Source organism: Anguilla anguilla, chromosome 12 (assembly GCF_013347855.1).
Source record: "Anguilla anguilla isolate fAngAng1 chromosome 12, fAngAng1.pri, whole genome shotgun sequence".
Taxonomy (NCBI): Eukaryota; Metazoa; Chordata; class Actinopteri; order Anguilliformes; family Anguillidae; genus Anguilla; species Anguilla anguilla.
The window spans coordinates 29999495-30025860 of NC_049212.1; the positions used below are offsets into that span (position 1 = coordinate 29999495).

Genomic DNA, 26366 nt, shown 5'->3' on the forward strand with positions numbered 1-26366 from the left:
TCTCCAGGTGCTTTATCTGAGTCACTCTAGTACTACACAATGCGTGATGTGTAACTATAAGCACTAGGTTTGATTGATTAGTTGAAGGAACCACCATATGCTCTCAAAAAACATCAAGAAAAACATCTATTGGTGTTTAGATCTCAAATTTGTATCAGACTTGTATCAAATGACAATATTTTGTCAGCAAACTGCGCATGATTAGCCATTTTATTCATCCAAGCCACATGTTACATTATGGCTTTGTGAACTTAAAGTGCTCATAACTGATATTAACAAAATGGCAATTCAATATAAGTGGATCACAGCAGTCATTGAAAAGTTGCTTTGATTTGAATGACAGTGCGATGAAGTCAATAGCAAGCTCACCATTTGGCTTTGTCCTTCAGTTTGGGAGGCTGGTAGCCACTCTTGGACATGAGGAACAGCACCCTGAAGAGAGATGAGTTTTACTGTGCAGCTCCTGAACAGAGAGTGTGTGTTTCTATGTGGGGGGCTGTTGGTATGTGTGAGTGGGAGTAGGTATGCATGTGTTTACATGTATTAATCTATTAGGAATCTATGAGAAGACATGTATGTGTGTCATTTAGTAAAGTAAACTCCCGTATAACTTCCTCCCAGATTAGTCAACGTACTCAATTAAATGTCAGTTTCAAGATTTACAGCCTGGCAAAGTCTCAACATTTATGTGAGTTAATGATAGTACATCCATTCTTGTCCTCTTAGTGCAAGCTATAGGACCACTGGACCTCCCCTGCCATATTGTGATTGCTTTTTTAATCATCAAACAAGGATTAATAAATTTTTCAAATTCCGTAATTCCGATGAGCCCGATTTCCAAACTGTGTGCTAATTCGCCTCGTGCCCGGTAACTGTCGCCTACTGTGACAGCCTACAGTCTGTGACCTTTTCATTGTGCTTCATGTAGGCTACTTTTGAAGCACTGCCATTGGCAAGTTAAATTGATTTGTCAATTCATGTTCAATGTTCAGGTTAACTGGCAATTCTCAGATAGAAAATATTTCATACTGTAACCAATTAAACCTAATATTTTGGTAATAAGTAAGCCTTTTCATTTACATATATTCATAATTTCATAAATTGCATCAGCTGCAATGTTTATGGAAATTTGGAACCTTTCATGTGTCCACCTCTCCTCTGGTCCTTCTGAGAATGGTTGTGCAGGAGTTCAATATGTGCATGTGTGTGTGCATGTGTGTGCGTGTGTATTTATTTGTTTGTGGGTGCGTGTGAGTGTATGTGTGTATGCGTATATGTGTGTGTGTGTGTGTGTGTGTGTGTGTGTGTGTGTGTATGTGTGTATGCGTATATGTGTGTGTGTGTGTGTATGCGTATATGTGTGTGTGTGTGTGTGTGTGTGTGTGTATGCGTATATGTGTGTGTGTGTGTGTGTGTGTGTATGCGTGTATATGTGTATATGTGTGGGTGTGTGCGTGTGTATATGTGTATATGTGTGGGTGTGTGTGTGTACGTGTGTATATGTGCATATATATGGGTGTGTGTGTGTGTGTGTGTATGCGTGTATATGTGTATATGTGTGGGTGTGTGTGTGTGTATTTATTTGTTTGTGGGTGCGTGTGAGTGTGTGAGTGTGTGTGTGTATGCGTATATGTGTGTGTGTGTGTGTATGCGTGTATATGTGTATATGTGTGGGTGTGTGCGTGTGTGTAAGGGAACTGTACCCATGCCTGCATTACAGGGGTATATGAGTGGGCCGGATAGACACATACCGTAGTGGGTGAACGTCAAACATGGGAGGCTGCAGCTCTGCCAGCTCAATGGCAGTGATGCCCACTGACCACACGTCACACAGCTCATTGTAGCCGCCTTTTATTTCCACTGCAGCCACCTCTGGTGCCATCCTATGGAAAGGAAAGATATGAAAAGTGCATTAAGGCACCTTCCCACAGAAGGTGACATTTCCATCACCAAGCAATGTTGGGGCCAAATTCAACTTAATAATAAAACAGTCAGTCTTTCCATATATTGTTACATTATTATTATTATTTTAAAATGAATAAAGTGACTGCTAATTTTGTGTAAGTAATGACATTTGGAAACAGCAGGACAGTGGACTGACGGTTTAAGCTTTGCTCTGTGACCTCACCAGTAAGGCGTCCCAATGAAGGACATGCGGCGGGCGAATGTGGCCGTGATCTGCGCTGAAATCCCGAAATCAGCTGACCGTCGGGGAGAGATGAAAGCACACATTTTCTCAACATCATAATATGGCTTTGTTTCGGGTTTCTGCTGGATTTAAACTAAGCTTTTCTGAACTTATAGGCATGTGAAGTGAGACAAGCTTTGTTTTACTGTCATTTTCTTGAACAGTATCTTGTCTGTGTTGCCTGTCAGTCAGCTCCCTCATCCCTGCATCCCATCAAGGACAGATCTCCGCAGCAGGGAGATTAATGGAAATATCGCAATTCCACATGCTGACCACAAGAGGGCTGTAATAAACTCGAATGGTGCGAGGTTGAGGTTTGCGAGAACGTGTACGTATGTGGAACCCTTGTGGGCGATTTGACCTCATCTCAGCGTTGAAGCATGACCTGAAAGTGGCTCATGCACACTTATTGTTTCCTCATGTCATACTGTGTAAACAATGCACTATGGAAATAAGATACAAGTGAAGAATGACACGATGGACTCTGCAACATTCCACTAACATAAATACAAGATTGTTTCCTTACAATGAATTAGCTACATTGTGAAAAACATTGCGTGTGAGACTTGGATTTGGTCATACCCAGCTTGACCTCTCCATTGTCATTCAGAAGAATATTGGCCCCCTGTAAGACACAAGAAAAAATATTCAGTATTGCATGGATACTTAAAGAGAACATTGTTTCACAAAAAACCTGCAGAAAGCATTGACTACACAGGGTTGCACAGGGTAGTGTTTCAGTGAATGTGAACACATATTTCCCTTGCTTCCTTTGTGGTGCAGCGATGAAGGTCAACAAAGATAATTTAAATGCCTAGGTAGTGATTCTGTTATCTTTTAAATGCGCTGGGTTATTTAATCTGGGATTGAAAGATGATTTTTTTTTGCTCTGTTGCGGCTATAAGTCTGTGTTTGTCTGCTGAGAATTTTGTTCATCTCAGCAACACTCAAATGTGTGTCATGTACAAAAATTGCGCATAGATTGTGGAAGGTTTGCAAATGCATTTGAGTGACTGAAGACTAGGGTTTCACAAAGAAAGCCACTCAGTTCTCCCTTTCACATCACTGCACTTTCCTGCTCCCTACTGATTACTGCAGCAAAGCTCCCTGACTTCAGTGTTAGCAATCCTGTTAGATTCAATAGCAAGGCATGCCATGGAGAGTATTCCATTAAGTGATCACATTATGTATTTATAGAAGTCTGTAATGAATCTGCAATCCTGTAAAACATAACAAGCATAGCACGACAAGCCGCGTCCCCCTCCCATTAATAATTAAGTAATAGGCTTCTTAATTTGAGGTGCTATGCCCTTATAAGAGATGTATTTCTGGTATGTCAGTTTGTTAAAGTTAGTGATAGGCTGCACTGAGTGAGAATATGGTTACCATTGAGCGCTGCCCAAAGTGCTACACTAATGGCAAGAAAAAAACCCTGGCAGAGCATGAAGCTGGTTTCTGTGCAGTAAAGCTACTGAAACGCCTCTCTAAAAGGGGAAACGTGGGGGCAGGAAAGCCTCAGACTCTCTTAATGTCTGTGCAACCTGTAGCAACCGACTGATCCACACAACGAGCAGCAGCATGACCTGCTTACCTTTATGTCCCTGTGAATCTTCCTCTGACTGTGCAGGTAATCCAAGCCCTGTTGGGAGAGCCAGAGACATAAATGCTGTTGGGTGGAGACTGAGCGTGCATGTGTGCATGTGCGTATCTATGCTTCGAGTTCAGGTTTTAAGTTCATGTGGTTTTATAGTGTTACATCGCCAGAAAGTGTCTCTGCACACTTTATGTTCTGAATTTAAAAAATGTATGTATGGACACACATATGCATACACACACAGAAAATGTCACAAACCTACACCAAAACACTTACAGACATACAACTGCACAGTAGACTTAGCCCAGAAATTAGAAACAGAACTCTACAGACTTTGAAATCAGCTCTAGCCAATATTGGAAGCCATTGCTGGGACTTGGGAGTAATATAATCTTTTAAAAAAAACTACTTAGATCTCTGGAAGTTAAGTCTCTTAATTGTTTTCTTTGAAAAAACCGGAGAAAAGAACATACCAGTTGTCTATTCTAGATGTAATGAATGCATTGACCAAGATTTCAGAAACGGCAGAAGATAAGATAGGACAAATCCTTGCTACATTGCAAAGATGGAAGAATGCAGATATAGTAATGCTTCTTATGTGTGGCTCGAAGGATAGAGAGGGGTCAAAGACTATCCCCAAATTCTTAACTGTCTGACTTTGTGAAATCGTGAAACGATTGGGGTTTCCATCCAACTGTTTTTATGCAAATTTTGAGTTTGCACATAAGTAAACCTGAGTGGAAACGCCCAAAGTTTGAAAAAAAAAAACCCACCGAAACACCGAAATATTGCCAAGTTTTTACGCTTGCCTGAGATGGAAACTGATTTTTCAAATAAACCATTATCCAGAGGGACTTACAAAACATTTTACATAGCATTTTACATCGCACCCATTTATACAGCTGGATATACAGTATACTGAAGCAATTCAGGTTAACTACCTTGCTCAAGGGTACAATGGCAGTGTCCTACCCAGGAATTGAACTAGTGACCTTCAGGTTACAAGACCAGCTCCTTTCCCATTATGCTACACTGCTTACCCTTTTGATTATGTACTCTTCAGAATATTCACATAATAGTATTTGATGGGAACACACATTGATTTGCATTTTCTTTTACCGACTTTTTGGAAATTTGCTTAACATTTGCAAAACATTTGGATGGAAACTTAACTTGCATTAACAGACAAGTCCTTACAGAACTCTCTGTGCCTGGCTTGACCAACAAATAGCATCTTGGTCTTTTTTACATTTAAAAACAGGAAATTTGCACACATCCACGTCTTTGATTTAAGACAGACAATTTTCCAAAGTGAAGCTGGGAAGAATCACTGGTCATTATAGGGTGGTATATTTGAGTATCATCAGCATAGCAGTGAAACTTTATACCATATCTACTAAAAATGTGACCAAGGGGTAACATATACAGGGAGTAATAGCAGACCAAGAACTGACCCTTGTGGGATACCAAACTACACTAGAATAATCTAAAATAGTATTGCTATAAACCACATGCGGTGTTCTATATAAATAGATATGAATGTGCCCAAGCAAGTGCTACATCTTTAATGCCAACATAATTCTCTAGACAATGTAATAGGATACTATAAGCAACGGTATCAAAAGCAGCACTTAAATTTAGTAGCAGCAGATGTTACATCTGAAGAACAGATGTTAGAACAGATTTTTGATCTCAGTCCGTGGCAATTAACAAATCAGCCACATTCAAAAGTAGGAATTGGGCCTGATACAAAAACATGTTTACCAGATTTTTACTGGGTATCAAGCAGGAGTTTATATAGTTTTTGAGTGTGTGTATGTGTGTGGACTTGTGTGTGTGTGTGTGTGTGTGGGTGGGTGTGTGTGTGTGTATGTGCATGCACGCTTGTATGTTCATACCTTCAGCATCTCCCTGCACACATAAGCAATCTGAGACTCTGAGAGATGTCCCGTTACTGGAGAGAGAGTGAGAGTTATTATTTAATAATCTTCTGCATTGCACACTCTCCCACCCTAGCCATGGAGACAGTAGGCAGCACAGTGGCCTAAGCATCAACCCCTCAACTCTCGAACGCTTCGTCCAAGGAGCTTTGTCTAGCTGGATCAGTAACTTTGTTTAAATCCCTTCTTAAAAAACTTGCTTTTCTTTCCCTTTAGATATTATATGCATTTTCTATTTATTCATCCCTCTCCCATTTCTTCTTCTACTTTTATTCTTCTATACACAATTAGGAAAGAGTTAAAATTACAGCAACTTGGTGGCAACAATAATTAACAGCAAAGTTACTGTAAAATGTTACTACAATAGCTTTCACTGTGCTGCATAATGAAATACAGTACTGTACTGTCATTGACAGTGTTACTGTAATCCATATTACAGCTAAAACTCTAGAATTGCTGTATGAAATGCAGAATATACGAGAATGTCAAGAAAAAGTACACTTTACGCCTTAAATGTATTAACAGCTATTTTAATTCTACAGAGTATTTTAGCACATAGTGTCTATGGATATATTGTAATGGCAGGGATCTGGCGAGCCTCAGACTTGGGTCTCCAGGGGGAGATTAATTCACAATAAGCAGAGCAGTTAGGCTGCCACTCAGACGGACTGCAATGCTACACTTCTCCCCACCTGCACTATCTCAGTCTGACACCAACATACCAGCAGGAATCTGCTGAGGCTTGAACATGGGCCTCCAGGGGGGGAGGCAGCTGCTCTAACCACTGCGCTAAAGATTAATTTACTTTTAGTGGAGCTGTTAGGCAGCCTCAGGAGTACATTACAACAATTTATGTGCTTAAATAACATTACTGTAATATTTCATCAGCCATTTCAAATTCAAATAAAACCTATTGCAAATCTACAGCAGCATGATGTATAAAGCACCAACAACAAAGTACTGTTCATAATACAGTAATATGGCTGTTTCTAACAGTGTATGCATGTATACATGATGTGTGTTTTTGCTGTTGGTTTTGTACTCTCGTTTTAAATGGCTTCATTCACCCTACTCTTTGTGAAGAACTTTCCGAGCTTTGTTTTAAGAAAGGTGCTATATGAATAGAGTTATTATTATTATTGCAGAAGTGTGGCCCGCACTCTGTGCTCACCGTGGTAGATGTCCTGCAGCGATCCTCCTCCGCAGTACTCCATGCAGATCCACAGCTTGTTAGCCCTGAACCCACAGCAGCGAGGAACAAACAGACATCAGTACCTGAGACTCCGGCACATTCAGTTTCAATTCAGCTTTCTTCATATAGTGCCTCTTAGAGAGACACTGTCGCAGACTGGCTTTACAGGAAGATCAGAAATTGGCAAAAAGTCCAGAGCAGAAATTTAATTTAAAAAAACCCATTCACACAGTGGCGAGAAAGAACTTCACAGTGGAACGAAATTTCAGGAGAAATCTGGCTTAGAGGGGGAGTCCATCCTCCTCAGGCCATCCTGTGTCAGTAGTAAAAATAAGGCTGATTGATAATACAGAGGTATCTGCCTCTGCAACCCAGATTTTATAGGGCACTATGTGTTTAAATGCCTTGAGGGGGGATGGGGGATTCTTTAGGAGTGACAAACTCAGGCATAGACTTTGAGTTGACATTCCACCCATTTATGCCATACAGCAACCCTGTAAAGGACAAGAGCACAGGGTATTCTTGTTTTGGTAGCCTAGTGAGGACACTCTCAGAGTGTGTGCAGTCTAAGCGTCAATGTGTGTAGTTTCCTGTTTTCTCTTTTATTATTAGCATTCAGTGGAAAGATTGTGCAATGAGATTGCCAGGGATCAGACATCATGTGTAAATAACTCAAAACTCTACGCTACAGACCTCCTGGTCTTGCGATGTCCTGGTTCCCAGCTTAAAGCCTATGACCCCCCTGGACCAGAATATAGTACATTTGTGGAGGAGTCTTTTGGTAATGAGCACATTTGCCATTACAGCCAGGCCAGGAAAGACAGCTGAAATAGTCAGCTGAAATAGTCATATGAGTCGGGTTTTTTCTCTCTCATAGCAAAAGGTTCATTATTGCTGGGTGAGTGATGAATTGTCCATTCATAATCAGACTTAATGAATGTGGGTGAGCTTAATGTGTTCAGTAGTATACTATATATGGAGAAGAATTAAGAAAACTAAAGAAAACTTAGCTTCTAGTAACAATATTGCCTGCAACTGTGACTTCTGAGCAAAAGATCTAGACTTCTGGAGGCAGAGCATCCTACAGGAAGTTGGGGTCTCTGTGAGGAAGTTAGTGGGGTCTCACTATGGCCTTCATTTCCTGTCTCTGCTTCTGTTTACCACAGTGCTCTTTACATGAGGTGAGAAGCTTAATGTCTGTGGCAAAGAGCATGAGAGCACATAGGACATGGAGAAAGATCCCCAGATTTCAATCTTCCGTTCTTGTTTTGAAAAAAGCTTTTTTCCTATATTACTGCTGGCTAACGGCATATAGGTTTCTATGGAAATCTGCGGTACCCTGTAGAAAAAGACATTCTGCACTATGATACTGTATTATTTGTATTACGTGCTTTGTTCATACCTGACCAGACATAGATCTTAAAATGAAATCTGACAGAGGCACTGAATTTCAAAAGCCAACTTCAGTATACATCTTATTTTTTCACAATGTGGTGTTTTTCTATGATTTTTGTGAAAAAGAAATTTATCATAACAGGACAGGAATGATAGGAGGTTTGGCATTCCCTGATAAAAAAAAAACTAGAATAGAATAAAAGGTTTTTTCCCAGGGGAAACTTCCGATGTGCATTGTGATGACACTGCAATTTTTTTTAGTGCGGTCGTCTTGTTTTTAGGTGTGGGGTTGTTTTATGAGGGTGGGACCTGGGCTGGCTTAGGTGACCCCACTCACCGTATGTAGCTCCCATGGTACGCCACAATGTTGGGGTGCGTGCAGCTCTTCACCATCACAATCTCCTGCTGAATCACCGAGAAATCGTCCTCTGAAGAGTTCAAGAGTCAGGCATTAGCAAAAAAATAAAATAAACCACCTTTACCTCTTTTACCCCTTAAGAAAGTGTAACATATTACAGATGTTTTAAGGTCCAGAACTATTGGCACCCTTTGTAGAAAGTGTGGAATAAATTCTATATTAAACAACATAGGTAACATAGCTATGTTTTATGTTCAAACATATGGGTAATTTATACGTTTTTGTTCAATACAATTATGCTTGTTTTATTGAGTAACGCTACTATATTATGTTTGAGAACATTGGTGTCAAAACGATTCTTATAAATAAATTCAGAAGTTAATCTCTCAATGAACTATTTTTGGCCTTACATCACTCCCTGCTCATTAGATTACAGGAAATGAGATATGAAATTAAGTACCACACATAAAAAAACCCTCTGTTGTCTATTACCATAGGGAAAGCAAAAGAACTGTCAAATCAAAAGAGACAAATGGTGGTGTACCTACATAAGTCAGATAACGGGTACAGAAAAATATGTAAACAGTTGAACATACCACTAAGCACTGTTTGTTATTACTGTATGTCAGAAATCAACATATCTTCTGGATCAGCTGCTAAACTTCACAATATATGAGCAAATATACGTAAATATTGACACTTTCAGATATTGCAATACATTTCTTTTTGGATAAATTATGTTAAATATGTAATGACACATTTATCATTGCATTTTCCAAAAGGCCGCATACGTATATATATAATAACACATCTACCTTTGGATGTTTTCTGAGAAGGATGAAAGTGACAGAACTTATAATTGTGATTTCTGTTATATGGTATTTTTGAGGTGGCTAGTGGCGACATGCAAAAACTTGTCTGTAGTAATCTTAAATAAGTGGTTATTTATAGTTGGGATTTAAATGCTATGCTTATTTGCTATGGTTTTGATGTTGCATGTGAAGTATAAAACACTAATTGTAGGTTATCATGTTTTATGGATACAGACCAATATCCCATTCAAATATAATAAAATATGGATAAGACATCTCATAGAAAACGAAGAGGATCTCATCAAATAATACATACGGTATACATAATAACACATCTACCTTTGGATGTTTTCTGAGAAGGATGAAAGTGACAGAACTTATAATTGTGATTTCTGTTATATGGTATTTTTGAGGTGGCTAGTGGCGACATGCAAAAACAGTAAAGCCAGATAGACTTATGCTCAATTTTAGCAGCAGGTTGAGCTTAATTTACCCTCACGCCCTGCCGTCATCAACCGTTATCCCTCTGTGGGGACGTGATAGGTGTGAACTGAGGAGTAATCACCAAAGGAACTTTAGAGAGAATGGAATGGTTATAGGGTGTGGGTTGCAGGTGCTTGTGTTCTGTATATTTGTACAAACAACAGTGTCTGAGCGCTAAGTCCCACTCCCGCATCTGTAACCACAGCAACTGAATTTAAATCACTTAAACATTCTCTGCAGTTTTAAAGAAGCAGTCACAGAATTATCTGGTACCTTCCTTTAACACTGAGCAATACAATTCACAAAGGTTGCTTACATCCAGTTTTACCCTGTGTTTGAGTTATAGTACCATGGGTATGGCATTACGTTACTCTCTAGCCTGTTTCTTTGTTGTCACCTGCTCTTTCATTTCTCCTCCCATGGGTGGTTCCTGCTCTGTGACAAACTCCAGTGCCCACCTACATGCCTGGTTGTGTGATGTGGGGGAGTGAGTTTCTTTGGGGGGTATTTCAGGGGAACCCCACACTGTAAAACAGACTTCCACTCTACACCCAGTTTCCATCTTAGTCTTCTCCTCCGTAATGAATTACGATAGTCATGGTCTGTCTGTCAGAAACCACCTTCATCTGAAATTCTTTGAACTGGGTATCGTGTGGTAATGGGACTGTATTCTCTCCTCACTTGGGTTTCAAAGAAAACAACATGGCAGCAATTTCATCCGCTGTCAAATGTATCTTTTGGTGCACAGAATAAATAACATCTCTTTATTCTAGTTTTAATAAATCAAAATGATATGCTCCAATCAGCTAAAACACTGTTTTCATCTTGTTTGGCACTGTAAATCAATCATGTGTAGGTATGTTATTGGTTTGAATACTGGCCTGTAACTGCTATGTGCAGTTGTTCTTGTCTGTAGTAATCTTAAATAAGTGGTTATTTATAGTTGGGATTTAAATGCTATGCTTATTTGCTATGGTTTTGATGTTGCCTGTGAACTATAAAACATTAATTGTAGGTTATCATGTTTTATGGATACAGACCAATATCCCATTCAAATGTAATAAAATATGGATAAGACATCTCATAGAAAACTGAGAGGATCTCATCAAGTAATGCAGTATGTTGACAGGAAACAACAGATAATGATGATTGGTCAATATACGCTCCGTAATGCACTTTATTAGCTGGTGCTCTTCTAAATTTTATAGCAGTAAGGTAACACCACAACTGCCTAATCCCAACTGTACTTTCTGTGATAATTCCCACAGGCATCACAGAAGTAAAGGCTGAAAGTATCCACACGTTACCCTGTGATTGGTCAAGCCTCTCTGTTTTCTACCAGGAAGTTGACATCATAACTATTTCGTTATCACTGGTCCCTGTGTCTCATCTCAGAAATCAGTGGACACTCACCTGGTTCCATTTTAATGACTTTGATGGCAGCCAGATCACCACTCTGTTTATTCCGTGCCTGAAAGACAACAAAATAGGAACAGATCAGTTTAATTATTTTTAGCTTCCCTGGGCATCTCAAGTGAATTTTACAGGAGTATTAAATTACCTATAGCAATAATCTGCATGAACATTTTGAAAATGCCACCCTTTTTGGTACCCAACAGGATTATTATTATTATTATTATGGTTTAAGCGGCTTTTATTATAGGAGTAGCATAAGCAAACGCCCATAAATTCTTGTGTTTTGTAGTGATGCTTGGATATTGTCAAAATGCATTCTCGTCCATTAAGCAGATGAGAAAGAAAGCCCCCCCCCCCCCCCCCAACACACACACACACACAAATCAACATCATCTTATTGAAGGAGCCCTTGTATTTGTTTTCAATGTTTGTTAGTTCAATGTTTAAAACACGCCTTGCCGTGAAACTTTATGTCTTGGAACTTTCCGTGCTTAAATCACTACGTTCCACCCACCCACTCCTCACCTCACTCCACCCCACCCTGTAACCCAGTACGTCACCAAGCCACCATTATACACAATGTGATTGGCAAGACAAAAGATGACAACTGTGGGCAATGTATTTTTTTCACAAAAAACTCACTATATTTCTGTGACATAGTCATGATATTACCTTGCATTTGGGGTGTCTGTAAGGCTATGAGTGTTGCAGTATGTTCTGCACTGGTTTGAGATTTGTTCGATCTCAGGTTAAAATCATACAGTTGAGTTCAGCCTCTTTCCTGAGAATGCCATATTTTCCATCAAATTTGAGATTTAAAAAATCCTCTTCTGAGCAGTGTCCTTCCGGTGGGGCTCGGAGAGATTTGAGGTTGTTTCGAGCCATGCCTACTGGTTGAGTGGGCACACACATCTGGGTTGCATTGGCGAATGAGCCCAGGGCTTAAAGGTGTGCTTCTTTCCACAGTAGGTGGCTAAGACTGGGAATCCACACATCGAGACAACGAGAGTGAGAAAGGTAGAGCTGAGAAGCTGAAATCTTGGAAGCTTTCACTGGGTTTGGCTTGTTTTTACTGTTATTCTAGTTTAGTTATTTTACCTGGAACCCACGTGGGGGAAGGGAGAACATTTAAATTTTTTGTTTGTTTGTTTAATGAACGTGCAACCAGAAATGCTGCATCTCCCCGTGACAGATACTCTGTCCCTCAAGGGGTGTCACCAGCAGCAAAGCCAGAAATATTCATATATTAGAGCCTGCCAAATGAACCCTATTGGTTTGGCATCTTTGTCAGACATGGAAAAGCACCTGGCTGGTAGTTCACCTGGTGCTGAATACAAATATTGTTAGCAGCCTTAAATAATTAACCCTGAAGAGAAAGTCATTGTTCCAGAACTCCACTGCTTTCAATTACCAGTAGTGATAAGTACATTCTAACCACATCAATAACATTACACTTTAAATTGTTAAGCGTGTTTCCTGCTGACCTTGTCCCTTGGCTCTTGGCTACATGACCTTCTCTCCAGTTCTATGCAGTATACACCGATCAGCCACATTTAAACCACCTACCTAATATTGTGTAAGTCCTCCTTGTGCCGCCAAAACAGGTCTGTCCCGTCGAGGCATGGACTCTACCTATGAAGGTGTCCTCTGATATATTTGGATTTATGTATATATTTGTATCTACTGTATATTTGTATCTGATATTTTGTATCTACTGTAAATTTGTATCTGATTGTGTTACCTTGTTGTCTTTGATGCTGCAACAGTGCAAATTCCCCTCGGGGATCAATAAAGTACACTACTACTACTACTACTACTATTTATTACATTATTGGTTTTTATTACATAAAAAATTTGAAATGGATTACATTATTGGGAGTTATTACACTATTAGTAGTTTATTACATTATTAGTTGCTACAGGGCTATAAAAAGCTAAGATATTGTTAGAGGGTGAATTATTTCCACATGATTTTAAAAACTTTTGACGGGTCAGAGCTGTTTTGGTGACATGAGGGGGACCTACACAGTATTAGGCAGGTGGTTTTAATGCTGTGGCTGATCAGTGTATATACAAGTACACAACAAATGTTATATATAGCTTTGGTTTCTGAGTGCAAACGGTGGAAATATTTTCTGAGCGTGTCCACTGAAGAAACAGCAAACAGGCGAAAGCAGCCAAGCGAGTAAACACCACCCCACAGAGCAGTGGAAAGATACTCTGCTAGAGCCTGTCGGTTTCCGCGATGACATCACAGTGGTCGTAACTGACGCACACCCCGCGCAGGGGGACGGATGGAGCCGCAGCCATCCACCTTCCAGACATAATTCCAGAATTCCCCCCTCGAGGACAACCATACACGGGGTGTCACAGAATAATGAACGGCCATTCCGTGACTGAAGCAGTTACCTTAACACTCTAATCAGTCTCGTTGCGCAAAAGTATATGCACAGCAATTTAAGTGCAGGCAGAAGAAAGATCCATCTGAAATTGTATGACCAGTGATGCACATTGTTGGAGCTGGAACTGGATGGCAGTATGTGAGAAAATGTAGTAGTTCTGACCGCTGGTCACACACTCTGGATCTCTTCTGTCTGAAAACGAGAACCTATGACCATATTTCAGAAAGGGGTTATCCCAATGGCAGATTGTTTGTTATGATTGTTAAATAAAAAAGAGAACTCAAAACTTTCAGTGTCATTCAAATGTCTATGACATGCGGACAAAGATGTGTAAATTATAATCATACTGTTACTAAAAAAATTTATTTTGCTAAATTGAACAATAATTGAAGCAATAATGCAAAAAATTATGAACTAACCAACAACCATATATCACAATGGTGTGTGAAATACATGTGTGTGATACATACTATTCAAACCACTTTTCCAAAAAATATGATATGATTCCAAGGGCCCTGACTGACAGGGGTCCTCAAAAAATATAATTAGTGTATTAGAGGGCCAGAAGTAAGCAGATAAGGATGTGCATGTCATTAATTATTATTTTGTTTCCCAGGGCGGCAGTGTTGTCAGTCAGCAGAGCTCTCTGATTGGTGCAGCAGAAATGCATCCACTCAGGATTGAGTAGAATGTGACTGCCAACAAAACAAACCTGTTTTCACTGCGTGTTTGTGATTGACATTATTGCACATGTTAGCTCCCAGGCAAAACTGTTCCCTTTTTTTGGTGAGACTGAAAAGCAGTGTCTAGTAGTGAAAAGGAGAAGAGACTGAAAGGCCAGTTGGAGCCTGGTGGTCAGAGTGAGAGACAGTGTAATCCAGAGACCACACCACACGAGAAGATTTATTTTCACTTCTTGCAGGGCCCTGGACAACCATTCAGATAGATGAAAAACCTAATAATGGAATCTTTTTAGACTTGCATTTGATTCAGTCGTCTGCCTATCCAGTGCATAAATGATTTGAAATCTTGGGAAACACACTGTACAGAGTGCGTTATATGCTTTGTGAATAGAAATCGAAAGAGATTGATTCGAAGACTAGACACTGAAAGAGTTCAGTGACTTTGGGCATGGTTTGGGGGGGGTGTTGTACTGAACTAGTAGATTTTCTGTGTTCCTGTTTTTCATCTTTGGACACATCAAAGACTCACACAAACACCCCCCCCCCCACCCGTTCACAAATTCTACATTTAAACTCTGCCACCGCCGCTGCAACTTCTGCTGCTGCACCTTCTGCTGCTGCACCTGCCTGTTCTGCCCTGAGTCGGGAAACTCCAGCAACCACGCACTACCAATCCTTCTTTCCTCTTCCTCCTACCAGACCCCTCCTCTTCCTCCTACTCTCTCTGTCTCGTACACATACACACATGAACAAACACATGCACACGCACAAACATGCACATGTGCGTGCACACACATATACATGTACACATGCACACACACAAACATGCACACATGTGCGCACACACACAAACATGCACACATGTGCACACACACACACACACACACACACACATTCACAGGTAAATTTCAAAAGATTTATCTCAGATGAGCTGTGTAGCTGAGGGGATATTTTGAAGCGATTTTATCTTATCTTCAGTTCAATTTTCAGCCCTTGGGAAAATTTTTTTTTTTTTTATTGGTCTTTGAGGAAGTAACAGCTTTTCAATTCACACGTTGAGTTCACTGAAGTCGCAACTCAACAAAAGTTTAGAAAGGTGTCAAGAAACATAACCAGAGCTGGACAGAAGTATTGTCAGCCCCCAAATGTTTCTTGACAAGGAGAGGCTGTTGGTGTGGCCCTGTTTAATAATGTTTTGCTTTCTTATTGTCATTCAATATTCGTTCCAGGTACTGAATTCAGGTTTGTCCTTGTGTTGATATTCTTATAGCCATTGTTTTTCCTTACCTATATATTAATATTCTAGTAATACTGGTATGTCCAAATGTTTTTTTTTCTATGGGATGTGTGGTCTGAAAGGTAGAGTTCAGTTAATGTGTGAGTGTTAGTGTGTTTCTATGTGAATATATGTGCATGAGTGTTAGTGTATACAGTATGTGTGTGTGTGTGTGTGTGTGTGCATGTGTGGGTGAACTATTGTCCTGAAGGTGAAAACATGTAAGGGAATATAAGCAAACAGACGAAACTGCTTTTGTCTTATTGGGGAATACCTGCTGAAACAAATATGCCCTTGTGGCTGAGTTGCACATTATCAGGCTTTACCAGACACTAGCAGTGTTCACTTTCAAACAACAAAATGATTTTTTTCATTCTGCAGACAGTTATTTTTTTAATTTTAGATTTAGTCACACCTCCATCTCACTCTAAAAAAAAAACAAAAAACTTTAAATTTAAATTTAGGTGGGTGGACTGGCGTGGAAGCACAATGCTTGACAACTGAGACAGAAGACAGTCTTCGTTTCTCTTTCACTCTCTTCTTGGGGACTGAAGCAAGCTCAGTGCCATGGCCTCTCTCACTTCTGCATTTTTAACATCACGACTGAGTCTAAAACTGCACCTGGGCCACAAAGAGGCGTTCCATTCTGACCTGACAACAGCCTGCTGATGGGGTGGGGGTTGGGGGGGGGGGGGGGGGCGGGGGGGGGGGGCGTTATTAGAAGTGTGAACACAGAGGAATTATGCGTCGACTGATGGTCACCAGTGGACGTCTCTAAATATAGGCCCTAATAAAAAAACATTTTCTGATGAATGTTGAGCACAAGGTGTACAGGCAAAAACGGTCTCAAAGTCGAGATATAAAATGTGTAATGAAACGATAATAGATCAAAAAGTAAAAATTATTTTGAATCTCGATCACTTTTGCCCCTGCACTGCATAATCCCTTATGGAAAAGATAGCAAATATATGGAAAATATATATATATATATATATATATATATATATATACACACACAGTGGCCACTTTATTAGGTACACCTGCTCATTCACACAAATAGCCTGGAGCTTCAAAAAGCGACTTTGACTGTGGTATGATTATTGGCGCCGGAAACATGAAAGTTTCCTCCTGGGATTTTCAGACACCACAGTGTCAAACAGAGAATGGTGCAATAAACAAAGAACACCCAGTGAGCCATAGTTCTGTGGGCAAAAACACGATGTTAGTGAGAAAGGTCAGAGGAGAATGGGCAGGCTTGTTCAAGCTAAGTGAAAGGTCACAAATACTCAAATAACAGCTGTTTACAACTGTGGTGAGCAGAAGGGCATCTCTCAACACACAACATGTCGAACCTTGATGGGCTACAGCAACAGAAGACCACACTGGGCTCCACAGTCAGCTAAACAGCATGAACCCATAGATCCATACTGCCTGGTGTCAACAGTGCTGGCTGGTGGTGGTGGCCTAATGGCGTGGGAATGTTTTTGGGCACACATTAGGCCCCTTGATACCAACTGAGCATCATTAGAATGCCGCAGCATACCCGAGCATTGTCGCTGACCATGTATATCCCTTTATGGGCGCAGTCCATGGGCATACATCCTTTTTTAAAATGGATACTTCCAGCAGGATAATAGCATCCAAGCACTGGAACTGAGACCTTAACAAATACCAGACTGTGGGGCCCTTCCATGCACTGGAAGAGAGCCTTAACAAATATCAGACTGTGGGGCCCTTCCATGCACTGGAAGAGAGCATTAACAAATATCAGACTGTGGGGCCCTTCATTGCACTGGAACCGAGCCTTAGCAGCATGAGCCACCCAGTAGCCTGTAGTACTGACAAGCTTTTGGCCTCTTTCACTGCTATGGAGCCAGAGGTTCTGGATGTCGCTTTGCAGGAAAACCGGAGTTACCACTATGACTACGCAGGTCACGCGTGCAAGATGCAGGCCAAAAAGTAACTGATCCAGGATCAGCTTCCCCTGCCTTTATCTTACCCACAGACATTATGATAAAAGGAAGGAACGATCTAGGGTTAGCGCTGGGGTAACGGACGGACACCTTAGAGGAATTTAGTATTAAGAACAGGGGTTGGGTGTTTTGTTCCTCAATTGTTCTTTTTCTCCTCTGCCTGACCTTGGTCATTGCACACACAAAAAAAAAACTTAAAATAAAACACACAACAATGGCACACGACAGCGTGTTTACCCTCCAAATGTGTTCTGCCGCATACCGGCAGGAACGGGGAGGCCTATGCAGGGGAACCGGCAGAGCAGCTGCTCTGCTCTGATGAGCGTGGAAGATATCTCAGGTTCAGTCACATGACTTCGGTGAAATATATAAGCAAAAAAAATAAGGGCAGGCCAGGCGAGGGGGAGGAGGCGTAGGCGCCCACAAGCGGAGTTCCTCGCGTGGTGAGCTGGGGACAGGCAGGGGCTTTGCTTCCACCAAGATTCAGATGAAATTTCTGAGTGGGACTCTATTGTTTTACCTATAACACAGATTACCCTGTAAACAAATCCTGACCATACACTGGGAATGCGAGCTTATGTAATGATGGTTACGGATATGAATTATCTCGTTCACTGTGTGAAATTCCATTTTAATTCAGGCATTACAGGAAATGAATTGAAATTCAATTTTCAATTAATGGAGAAGAATTTGAATTCATTTCCTGTACTGACTTCATTGAAATGGAATGAACTCCAGTCCTAAATTCAACAAGAGCAACATCTGCCCATCTCTTCTGAACCCTCTTGCATTTATTTTTGTACCAAGGAAGGAATGATCATAGACAGAGATATGATAACTGTAAGACTAAGAGACACACAGCAAAAATGGTGGGAAATAGTTGATCTCCATATCTCTAATGAAAGCAAGAATATCATGCAGTTCATTAGTTATGAAGACACCAGTTTTTGGACACCTATCTTATCACCACCACCGAGCGTGCAAAGAGTGTGTCAGTGACGTGGACCAAATGTGCAACGCAATGCAGCCTGCATGCTTTCACAGAAGAGGCCTCTTTGCAGCTCGTGCACGAGATTCCTGCTGTAGGTTTTTCACAAGAAACGACCTCCTCCTACGACCAGAGTCGCCAAGAGCTGCAGAAACAACGTTCTCAAGACGCTTTATTCACTGCTTGATTGTTCTTATTGGTTGTGGGGGGCTTTTTTTATGTGTATCGTGTTTCTTATCCATTGTGCGCACTATATGAAAAATAAGGAAGAAAAAAAAAGTACAAAGTATGATGAGCCAAGTCGGGCTGAATGGCCCACCCGGTCTACTCATCACTTCTCTTATGTTCTTATGTTCTTATGTTCTCATGTTCTCATGTTCTTATGTTCTCATGTTCTCATGTTCTCATGTTCTCATGTTCTCATGTTCTTATGTTCTCATGTTCTCATGTTCTTATGTTCTCATGTTCTCATGCTCTTATGTTCTCATGCTCTTATGTTCTTATGCTCTTATGTTCTCATGTTCTTATGCTCTTATGTTCTCATGTTCTTATGTTCTTATGTTCTCATGTTCTTATGCTCTTATGTTCTTATGCTCTTATGTTCTCATGTTCTTATGTTCTTATGTTCTCATGCTCTTGTGTTCTAATGTTCTCATGTTCTTATGTCCTTATGTTCTTATGCTGAGGCGTTGCCCCCCCGGAAATGCGACGGCAATGTTAGCAGAGCAACCGACGGAGGGGCGGGCCGAAAAGCGGCTGCCCTGACATTTCACAACATCCCAGGTGGCCATGAAAATGTAATGTCAGCCCTGCTGATAACAGCAAGGTCACTGCGACCCACAGAGAGTTTAAAATGTCACTTATGCCCTTTCAGAGACACACCCCCCGCCCGCCCACACACACACACACACACACACAAGGTATGAAACTATCACAGACAACGGGTCTGGCCCATCAAGTGATAGTTGATCACAGATGAGTAGGACTTGGGTAACTGACACTCTGAATGTGGAATTGAAGAACAGACCTCTTATGAGCCTCACTACCGTTGTTTTTTGGTTCCTGTATATAGGCTATATGTGTGTACGTGCACGCATGTTTGCATAAAACCACTAATTATTTTGATCAAGTATAGACCTCTATTTTAAATGAAATGAGGATACAACCCAAGTCTATTTAAATTACATGTATGTATGATAAATCGTAAATAGATACAAGCAAAAATAATGTGCTGACAGAGGGCATGCAGTGGAACTCTATTTAACATATAGGACATAGTGAAAAGGATCCATGGGGTAACAACTTTATATTCCAGTTGGACTCCAGTTCAGCTGCGCATATAGCATCGAACTGTCAAAACCTTCACAGTTTGAGCTAATTTGCATCAACCAATGAGAGGCCATTTGAGCACAATGCAAGCTTGCAGCTCAGCCAACTATCAGGAAATCTCTGCTATACGTGCCAGCCCTGTGTCCGCAGCGTATATTACTCTGAAGTGAGCACTATGAAAAACAATCAGGTTTGCATGGTTTTCCTGTGATTTCCCTTGCGGTCCTGTGGGATGGGGCATTTCATATGAATGTGCACTGAATCATTTTTTCCCTGCGATTCTTTCAAGTGGAGCTCTGTGGACGAGAATCTGCAATTTAGTTACATTTCTGGCTGTGGGTCCGGTCCTGTTTTGGAGAATCTTTGTTCTTTTGCGCCTTGCATTTGGCCCAGATCTAATTCAAGTTCTGGTACACTTGTTCACAAACTCCCCTGCTTCTGTGCTGACTCTGCTTTCAATGCGAGGGCTGCAGAAGGTGTGCTTCCTTATTTATTTCTCTGTCTTTGCTCCCATCAGATGGGGCTCACTTGCACTGATCTGTGATAAGCTATCTGAACCCCAGTCCTATTCCACATAGTTTTTGGCAGAATGTTTAATCTGATCCTGAGTGAGTATTCAAGAACACCATCAACCCCCCCATCAAACTAAATGCAGAGCAGTGCAATTATAACCTGGGTGGCTGACCGTCTCTGCAGTCTGCTCTTCTCAAGAGGAAGTGTGCTCCACATCCCCTAATTTGCATCAACACTGCACAGTGCACAGACTCATGAACACGACAGCTGGGGGGGGGGGGGGGGGGGGGGGGGGGGGGGGGGGGGGGGGGGGGGGGAGGGCGGGGCATTTGCTCCTAGTTCACAGGTAACATTCAGGCAAGGCATCTGAAATATTTCTTTTCTACTGCAGCACGGGGTAAATGGCAGTCTGCAGTGTTCCCTTCCCTATAACCGGTCAGTTTAGTTGCGTGTAGCTGGCAAACAGCTGTACTGTAGCAGGTATCAGAGGCAAACTGTTGTACCACTCTTGGTGTACCAGAAGCAGGGCTGTACCAGACACAAGTCGCTCAAGTAGAACATACTGCCACAGAAACGAAAGCCGAAGACTGACGAAGTGACACAAAAATGCAGAACAATATGGACATATTAAAAGCAAAATGTAAAATACTGATATTTCAAATTATTGGTTGGATTCATTTGGAGTTAGATAGCCAGTGGACTTTTTAATAGGTTTTTTATATAACAGACTTTCCCACAACAGAGCAGTCAAACTTTTGGCCTGATGGCAGCTTTTCACTGCAGCCATATGAAGGGCAGTCAATATTTCTGATATCAAATTAATGCATGTGGCCACATCACATGATGTATATGAGACCTTCCGTATCTACATTCTCAAAATGATTTATTGGCTTACATCTTCCACATTCCAAAAGGAATTTGTCCTTTTCCCCCTGATGACAAGACTGTTTACAGAATTACATTGCCCATTTTTTTACTTATGGAAATATCAATGGGGAATTTAAATGCTTATAGTTTTATATCTTCCATATTCTGTAACATATTTCTTGGGCAGTTCTAACCTAACATGTTCTAACCCTGGCCTGGATTCAAACTCGTGTGTCTTTGCATATCACAGCTGTAGCAGCCCAGACTGGAGCTCAGCCCACACTGACTGCTGTTCCATCTGTATGGCTTTGCTTAGCTGCAGAGGGTCTGGTAGAGCAGGGGTGTCTAATCACATCCAAAAATGGCCAGTGTGGGTGCAGGTTTTTGTTTTAGCCAAGCAATACAACACCTGGTTTAACTAATTAACTAGGCCTAACTCATGGACCTAAATCAAGACGTTGATAAGTAGAATCGGGTGTCTTAGTGTTGGGCTAAAACAAAAACTTCCCTTTCTGGATTAGACTGAATACCCCTGTGGTAGAGCCTCAGCATCAGCAGAACCATCAAATAAAAAAAATCTAATCAAATCCACTTCATTTGTGTAGCGCCTTTTACAGAGAACTGTCACAAAGACTCTTTACAGAGAAACAGAAGGAAAAATGGGCCAAAAATGAGGCCTGAACCCCCAAAAAGCAAGTGAGGTAAAAACTTTGAACCCGGCGGGAACATAAACACTCAAACGGTGTCAAGAAAAAACTCCCTGATGGGAAGAACCTGGCTACAGAGGGGAAGCCCATCCTCCGCTGGCCAGCCCAGGATAAAGTAGAAGCAGAACAGGTGGTAACAGAATCAGTACGTCCCACTGCCTCTTGTTACGTCAGTGAGACCCTCCAGAACAGAGCTTCCAAAACCCTAATCCAGGATAATGGTAAATGGTAAATGGACTGCATTTATATAGCGCTTTTATCCAAAGCGCTTTACAATTGATGCCTCTCATTCGCCAGAGCAGTTAGAGGTTAGGGGTTAGGTGTCTTGCTCAAGGACACTTCGACATGCCCAGGGTGGGGTTTGAACCGGCAACCCTCCGACTGCCAGACAATCGGTCTTACCTCCTGAGCTATGTCGCCCCCGATAATCCCCCTGTGTGCTGGTTTTCATTCCAGCCTCAAGTCCACCTCCTGGAATGTGAAGACCTGCTAATTACCGGTTTAATTGTCTAATGAGGAACGCCTACTTTCTTAATGTCACATTACGTCACAAACAGATAAATAATAAATATTCCATATTAATAAATGAACTTTTGATCAGTTCTCAGACAACTCTTTTCTTACTGTAACACCGAAATGTGTTGTGGCAAATGGTTCCCTTTGAAGGATGTTACATTTCTCAAGGGCTTAATTGATGGATCTACAGCTGAAATCAGTGATCCTTAAATAATCAAAGTGTGGACAGCTTGTCACTGGGGCCGAACTGCTTGTGGCAAATGAAGAGTTTGAAGAAAAACAAATCAGTAACAAGTAAAACATACAATGTGTTCAAATCTGATTAAAAAAACATTGACAAAGGTTGACTCTGAAGAAGACGCTAAGTCGAAACATCGGTCTTATTTAAATAAGTGTCTACTTTGGGTAGTCTCTCTGAAGAGCTCAGGTATATACTTTTGTTACATGCACTGTCCCATACTGAGCGCACCTTCTCTTTTTCATAAGCTTCAACTGTTGCGCATGAGGTAGTTTATTTCAGACATTTATGTAACTTAATTCCATCATTTCAGTAACTTTGATTGTTTGGAAGTAAAACCAGTATCCCCACATGTTCTCCAGGACCAGGGTTGGGAACCCCTGCCGTAGGAGTGAAACAAACCAATCAGGGGTGGAACTAGCCCTCAAAACCATATGCAAATCACAGTGCAATTTGCATATGTGCGAGCTTGAATTAAAACATTTTTCAGTTGATAAAATTTGTCATTCAGTAAAATAATTTGCCACTTCATCGATGAACCACTGCTTAACACAGGCATATGTTAGCACATTGAGTATGGTTCAGATCATTAGTTAAGTGAAGAAGTGACAAATTATTTTACTGTAAGTCACTTCATTGTTGAGCTATTGATTACCCAACATGCAAACACGTGCTGTTGCAATGAGCAGAAAGTTGATTTTGTGAAATGAATAGCTCAATTCCATCCAACTGCAAAGCATATAAGAATATGAGCAGTCTTTACAGTTTTCATAACTTATTACTAATTATGTTGGGTAGTTAAGGGGAAAATATCACATTTATTTAAATTTGTCATTCAAAATGCAATCCAATTTTTTGTTAGGTTGAATTGTGCCCTAAAAACCTCCCTTGCTGTTACAATACTCAAAAAACTTCAAATTCTTCGATACAACAAGAAAAAAAATCCCATCTTGATATTACAGACGCAATGCACAGAAACAGGCAGTGTGCACTCCTCTTTTGCTAAAGACGGGAAGTTTGATTGAGATCAAAAGAGCTCAGCAACCACAGTCATCGCGTATCACACTCTGTTCAAATGCAAATTTTGCACCTGGAGCCACAAAAACACAATGAAGCTAATAAGGTCTCAAAAACCATGGCCTAACAGAACGGATCTCAGAAGAGATTGTTAGTTATCATAATTTGTTATCATAGCCTAAAAACACATTCCACAATGACACAGTACAGGGTCCAAAACAGTAAAAGGCATCAAAATGTTTCTAATGTTCCAGATTATTGCTGGGCATGTGTGCATTGCCCTTCCTGTAAATTATGTCAGAATCTTCCCCTTAAAAAAAGTTGTTTCTCAACAGAACATAAAGTATCAAGAATATATTCCAAACATTTGAAATAAGTGATAAAGTGCGACATATTGAAAATGAATTCCTGTTTTCAGTTTATATGAAATGATAGAATAATAGTTGTGTCAAATCCAGGCTCATGGAAATCATGCTCGAGTTGCTAGATTCAAATCAATGAAAAGGACAATTATAAAATGAAATAGCTGTGAGTAAGAATGTTTGAACTGGCTTCACAAACAAATTACCGTCACACCGTTGTCAGCAGTCCTACTAGTCCTTCAACATCCTACAAGTATTTGATGCCTACGACTGCCTTTCTACTCATCTGTTGTCACTTCCCTATTTGTATAAGCCCCTAAAATCAATAACATAGTGAGACACAGGGGATAACTTAGGCAGAAAAATGGAGGTAGAGGAAGGGAAAAGAGAGGTGAAAGCAGAGAGAGTGTAGAGCAATGGGAGCAGGCAAGAGGAAAGCAGCATGGATCACAACCTTGTAAACCTCCCCATAGGTGCCGCCGCCAACCCGGATCAGGATCTCAAAGTCCTCCTGTGGGTTTCGGGTGGAGATGTCCAGCGCAGCCCGGTTCTGGGAGTCCATCACTGCTGGGGCATGGTACTGACGCAGGCCTGGGGGACAGAACTCAGTGCCGATGACTCCTGCCACCCTGCAGTGCACCACAGACAATGTGCACCAACATGCACTGAAACTAAACTGAAACACACCTCCTTCCTCTCTCGTACTTGCAAACTGACTACCTCCCCTGTCTCTCTCTCTCTCTCTCTCTCTCTCTCTCTCTGGATGGCTCATTTACATCAGCACTGGTTTTATTTCCTGTTGGGTGTTTCTTTCTCTCTCTTTCTGTGTGTGTGTGTGGTTTCTGTGTGTCAGCCGAAGTGCAGCCTAACTGCAGCACTGCCCTAGTTTGGAGCCACATTCTTGCTTCCTGTAATGTGACTTACACGTCTAAATATTAGCACAAAGCACACCCGTTGTTTTTTAATGTGATTCACAAGTTTTTGCAAATCTTTGCATGAGTTATATAATATAACTGTATAGGGTTGATACAGCAAGGTTCATATTAGAACAATTGATAAAAATCGCTTTACAAAAAAAACTCAATTCAACAAAAACACACGATGATAAATTATGTTTTGTCCTGCACTGTAAAATGTAGATGCAATTTTTAGAAAGTGAATAGACTATTAAGTAAATGGAATTTTCTTTTTGTTCTTCAATGCACCTTCACAGTTAATGCACGCAATAGTTCCCTGATCTAAAGCTGGGAAGGCAGGAGCATTTTTCAGTTTTTGGCCCTGGGATGCACAGCTTGACTCAATAACACTTCTACAACATTACATGAACATTTCCACAACATTACAGGAAGATAACATGTGTTATCTGTGAGGATGGGAGAGACAGGGGACTGTAGTTCTACAGATCAGGTGGGCCCGATTCTTTTTTAAAAGTTGTGCGAACGCACCTAACATTTTAAATGTACTATTTATAAAACAAGTCATGAACACGATGCGTTGTATGTGTGTATGAACAGTACAAATTAATGCCTTCTTATGACTTAATATTCTCCCACTAGTGGGAGGCACAGTATGCTGGCACTGTGCTGTTGCTCCATGCAATTGTTGACAAATGCAATAATCAATTATCCAAAAATTAAATAATTCTTTACAATCAAATGAGTATGTTAATGGCAGGCCCCATTTGGCCCCTGAGCTACCATAGAGCATGCACAGGGAGAACGGTTAGGTGGGCAGCAGTGCAGCTGGCCACAGAATTCCACTGACCTTTCCACTTTGCCCATCAGTAGGAGGGGTTGCTCTATTATGCAGTCAATCAGCCATCAGCCCACGGTCTGTCACTATGATAACACTGCTCAATCCTCTACCTACAACCTTTCCTCCTAGACTGAACCTCCAAGGTGCTAAACCTGTTGTCAAGCAGTCTTTAAATTCTACTACAGTATAAAATATGCATGTATAATATGTATTTTAACTATATTGTGCACATTTTTTTTATGCCTCCCCATTTTGGAATTATTGGAAATAATAACCCACATTTATATCTCTATCAACAGATCAGTAAAGTGGTGGAATCATCCAACAATTCAAAACCAACTTTTAAAACCAAATGCTTCAAA

At 40.9% G+C, this 26366-nt stretch overlaps 1 protein-coding gene across 1 annotated transcript in view; it reads right to left on the reverse strand.

The window, feature by feature from the left end:
- The window catches only part of LOC118210377 (mitogen-activated protein kinase kinase kinase kinase 5-like), a 35947-nt gene extending 10955 nt beyond the window's left edge, over positions 1-24992 (reverse strand). The window contains exons 1-10 of the mRNA XM_035386503.1: positions 24704-24992; positions 11376-11433; positions 8647-8737; positions 6894-6958; positions 5681-5736; positions 3780-3827; positions 2771-2813; positions 2129-2201; positions 1752-1883; positions 370-432 (exon numbers count right to left, since the gene is read on the reverse strand). Of these exons, the coding sequence (XP_035242394.1) occupies positions 370-432; positions 1752-1883; positions 2129-2201; positions 2771-2813; positions 3780-3827; positions 5681-5736; positions 6894-6958; positions 8647-8737; positions 11376-11433; positions 24704-24811 (737 nt within the window). The 5' untranslated portion in view covers positions 24812-24992. The remainder of the gene's footprint in view (positions 1-369; positions 433-1751; positions 1884-2128; positions 2202-2770; positions 2814-3779; positions 3828-5680; positions 5737-6893; positions 6959-8646; positions 8738-11375; positions 11434-24703) is intronic.
- Between the last annotated feature and the right edge of the window lie 1374 nt (positions 24993-26366).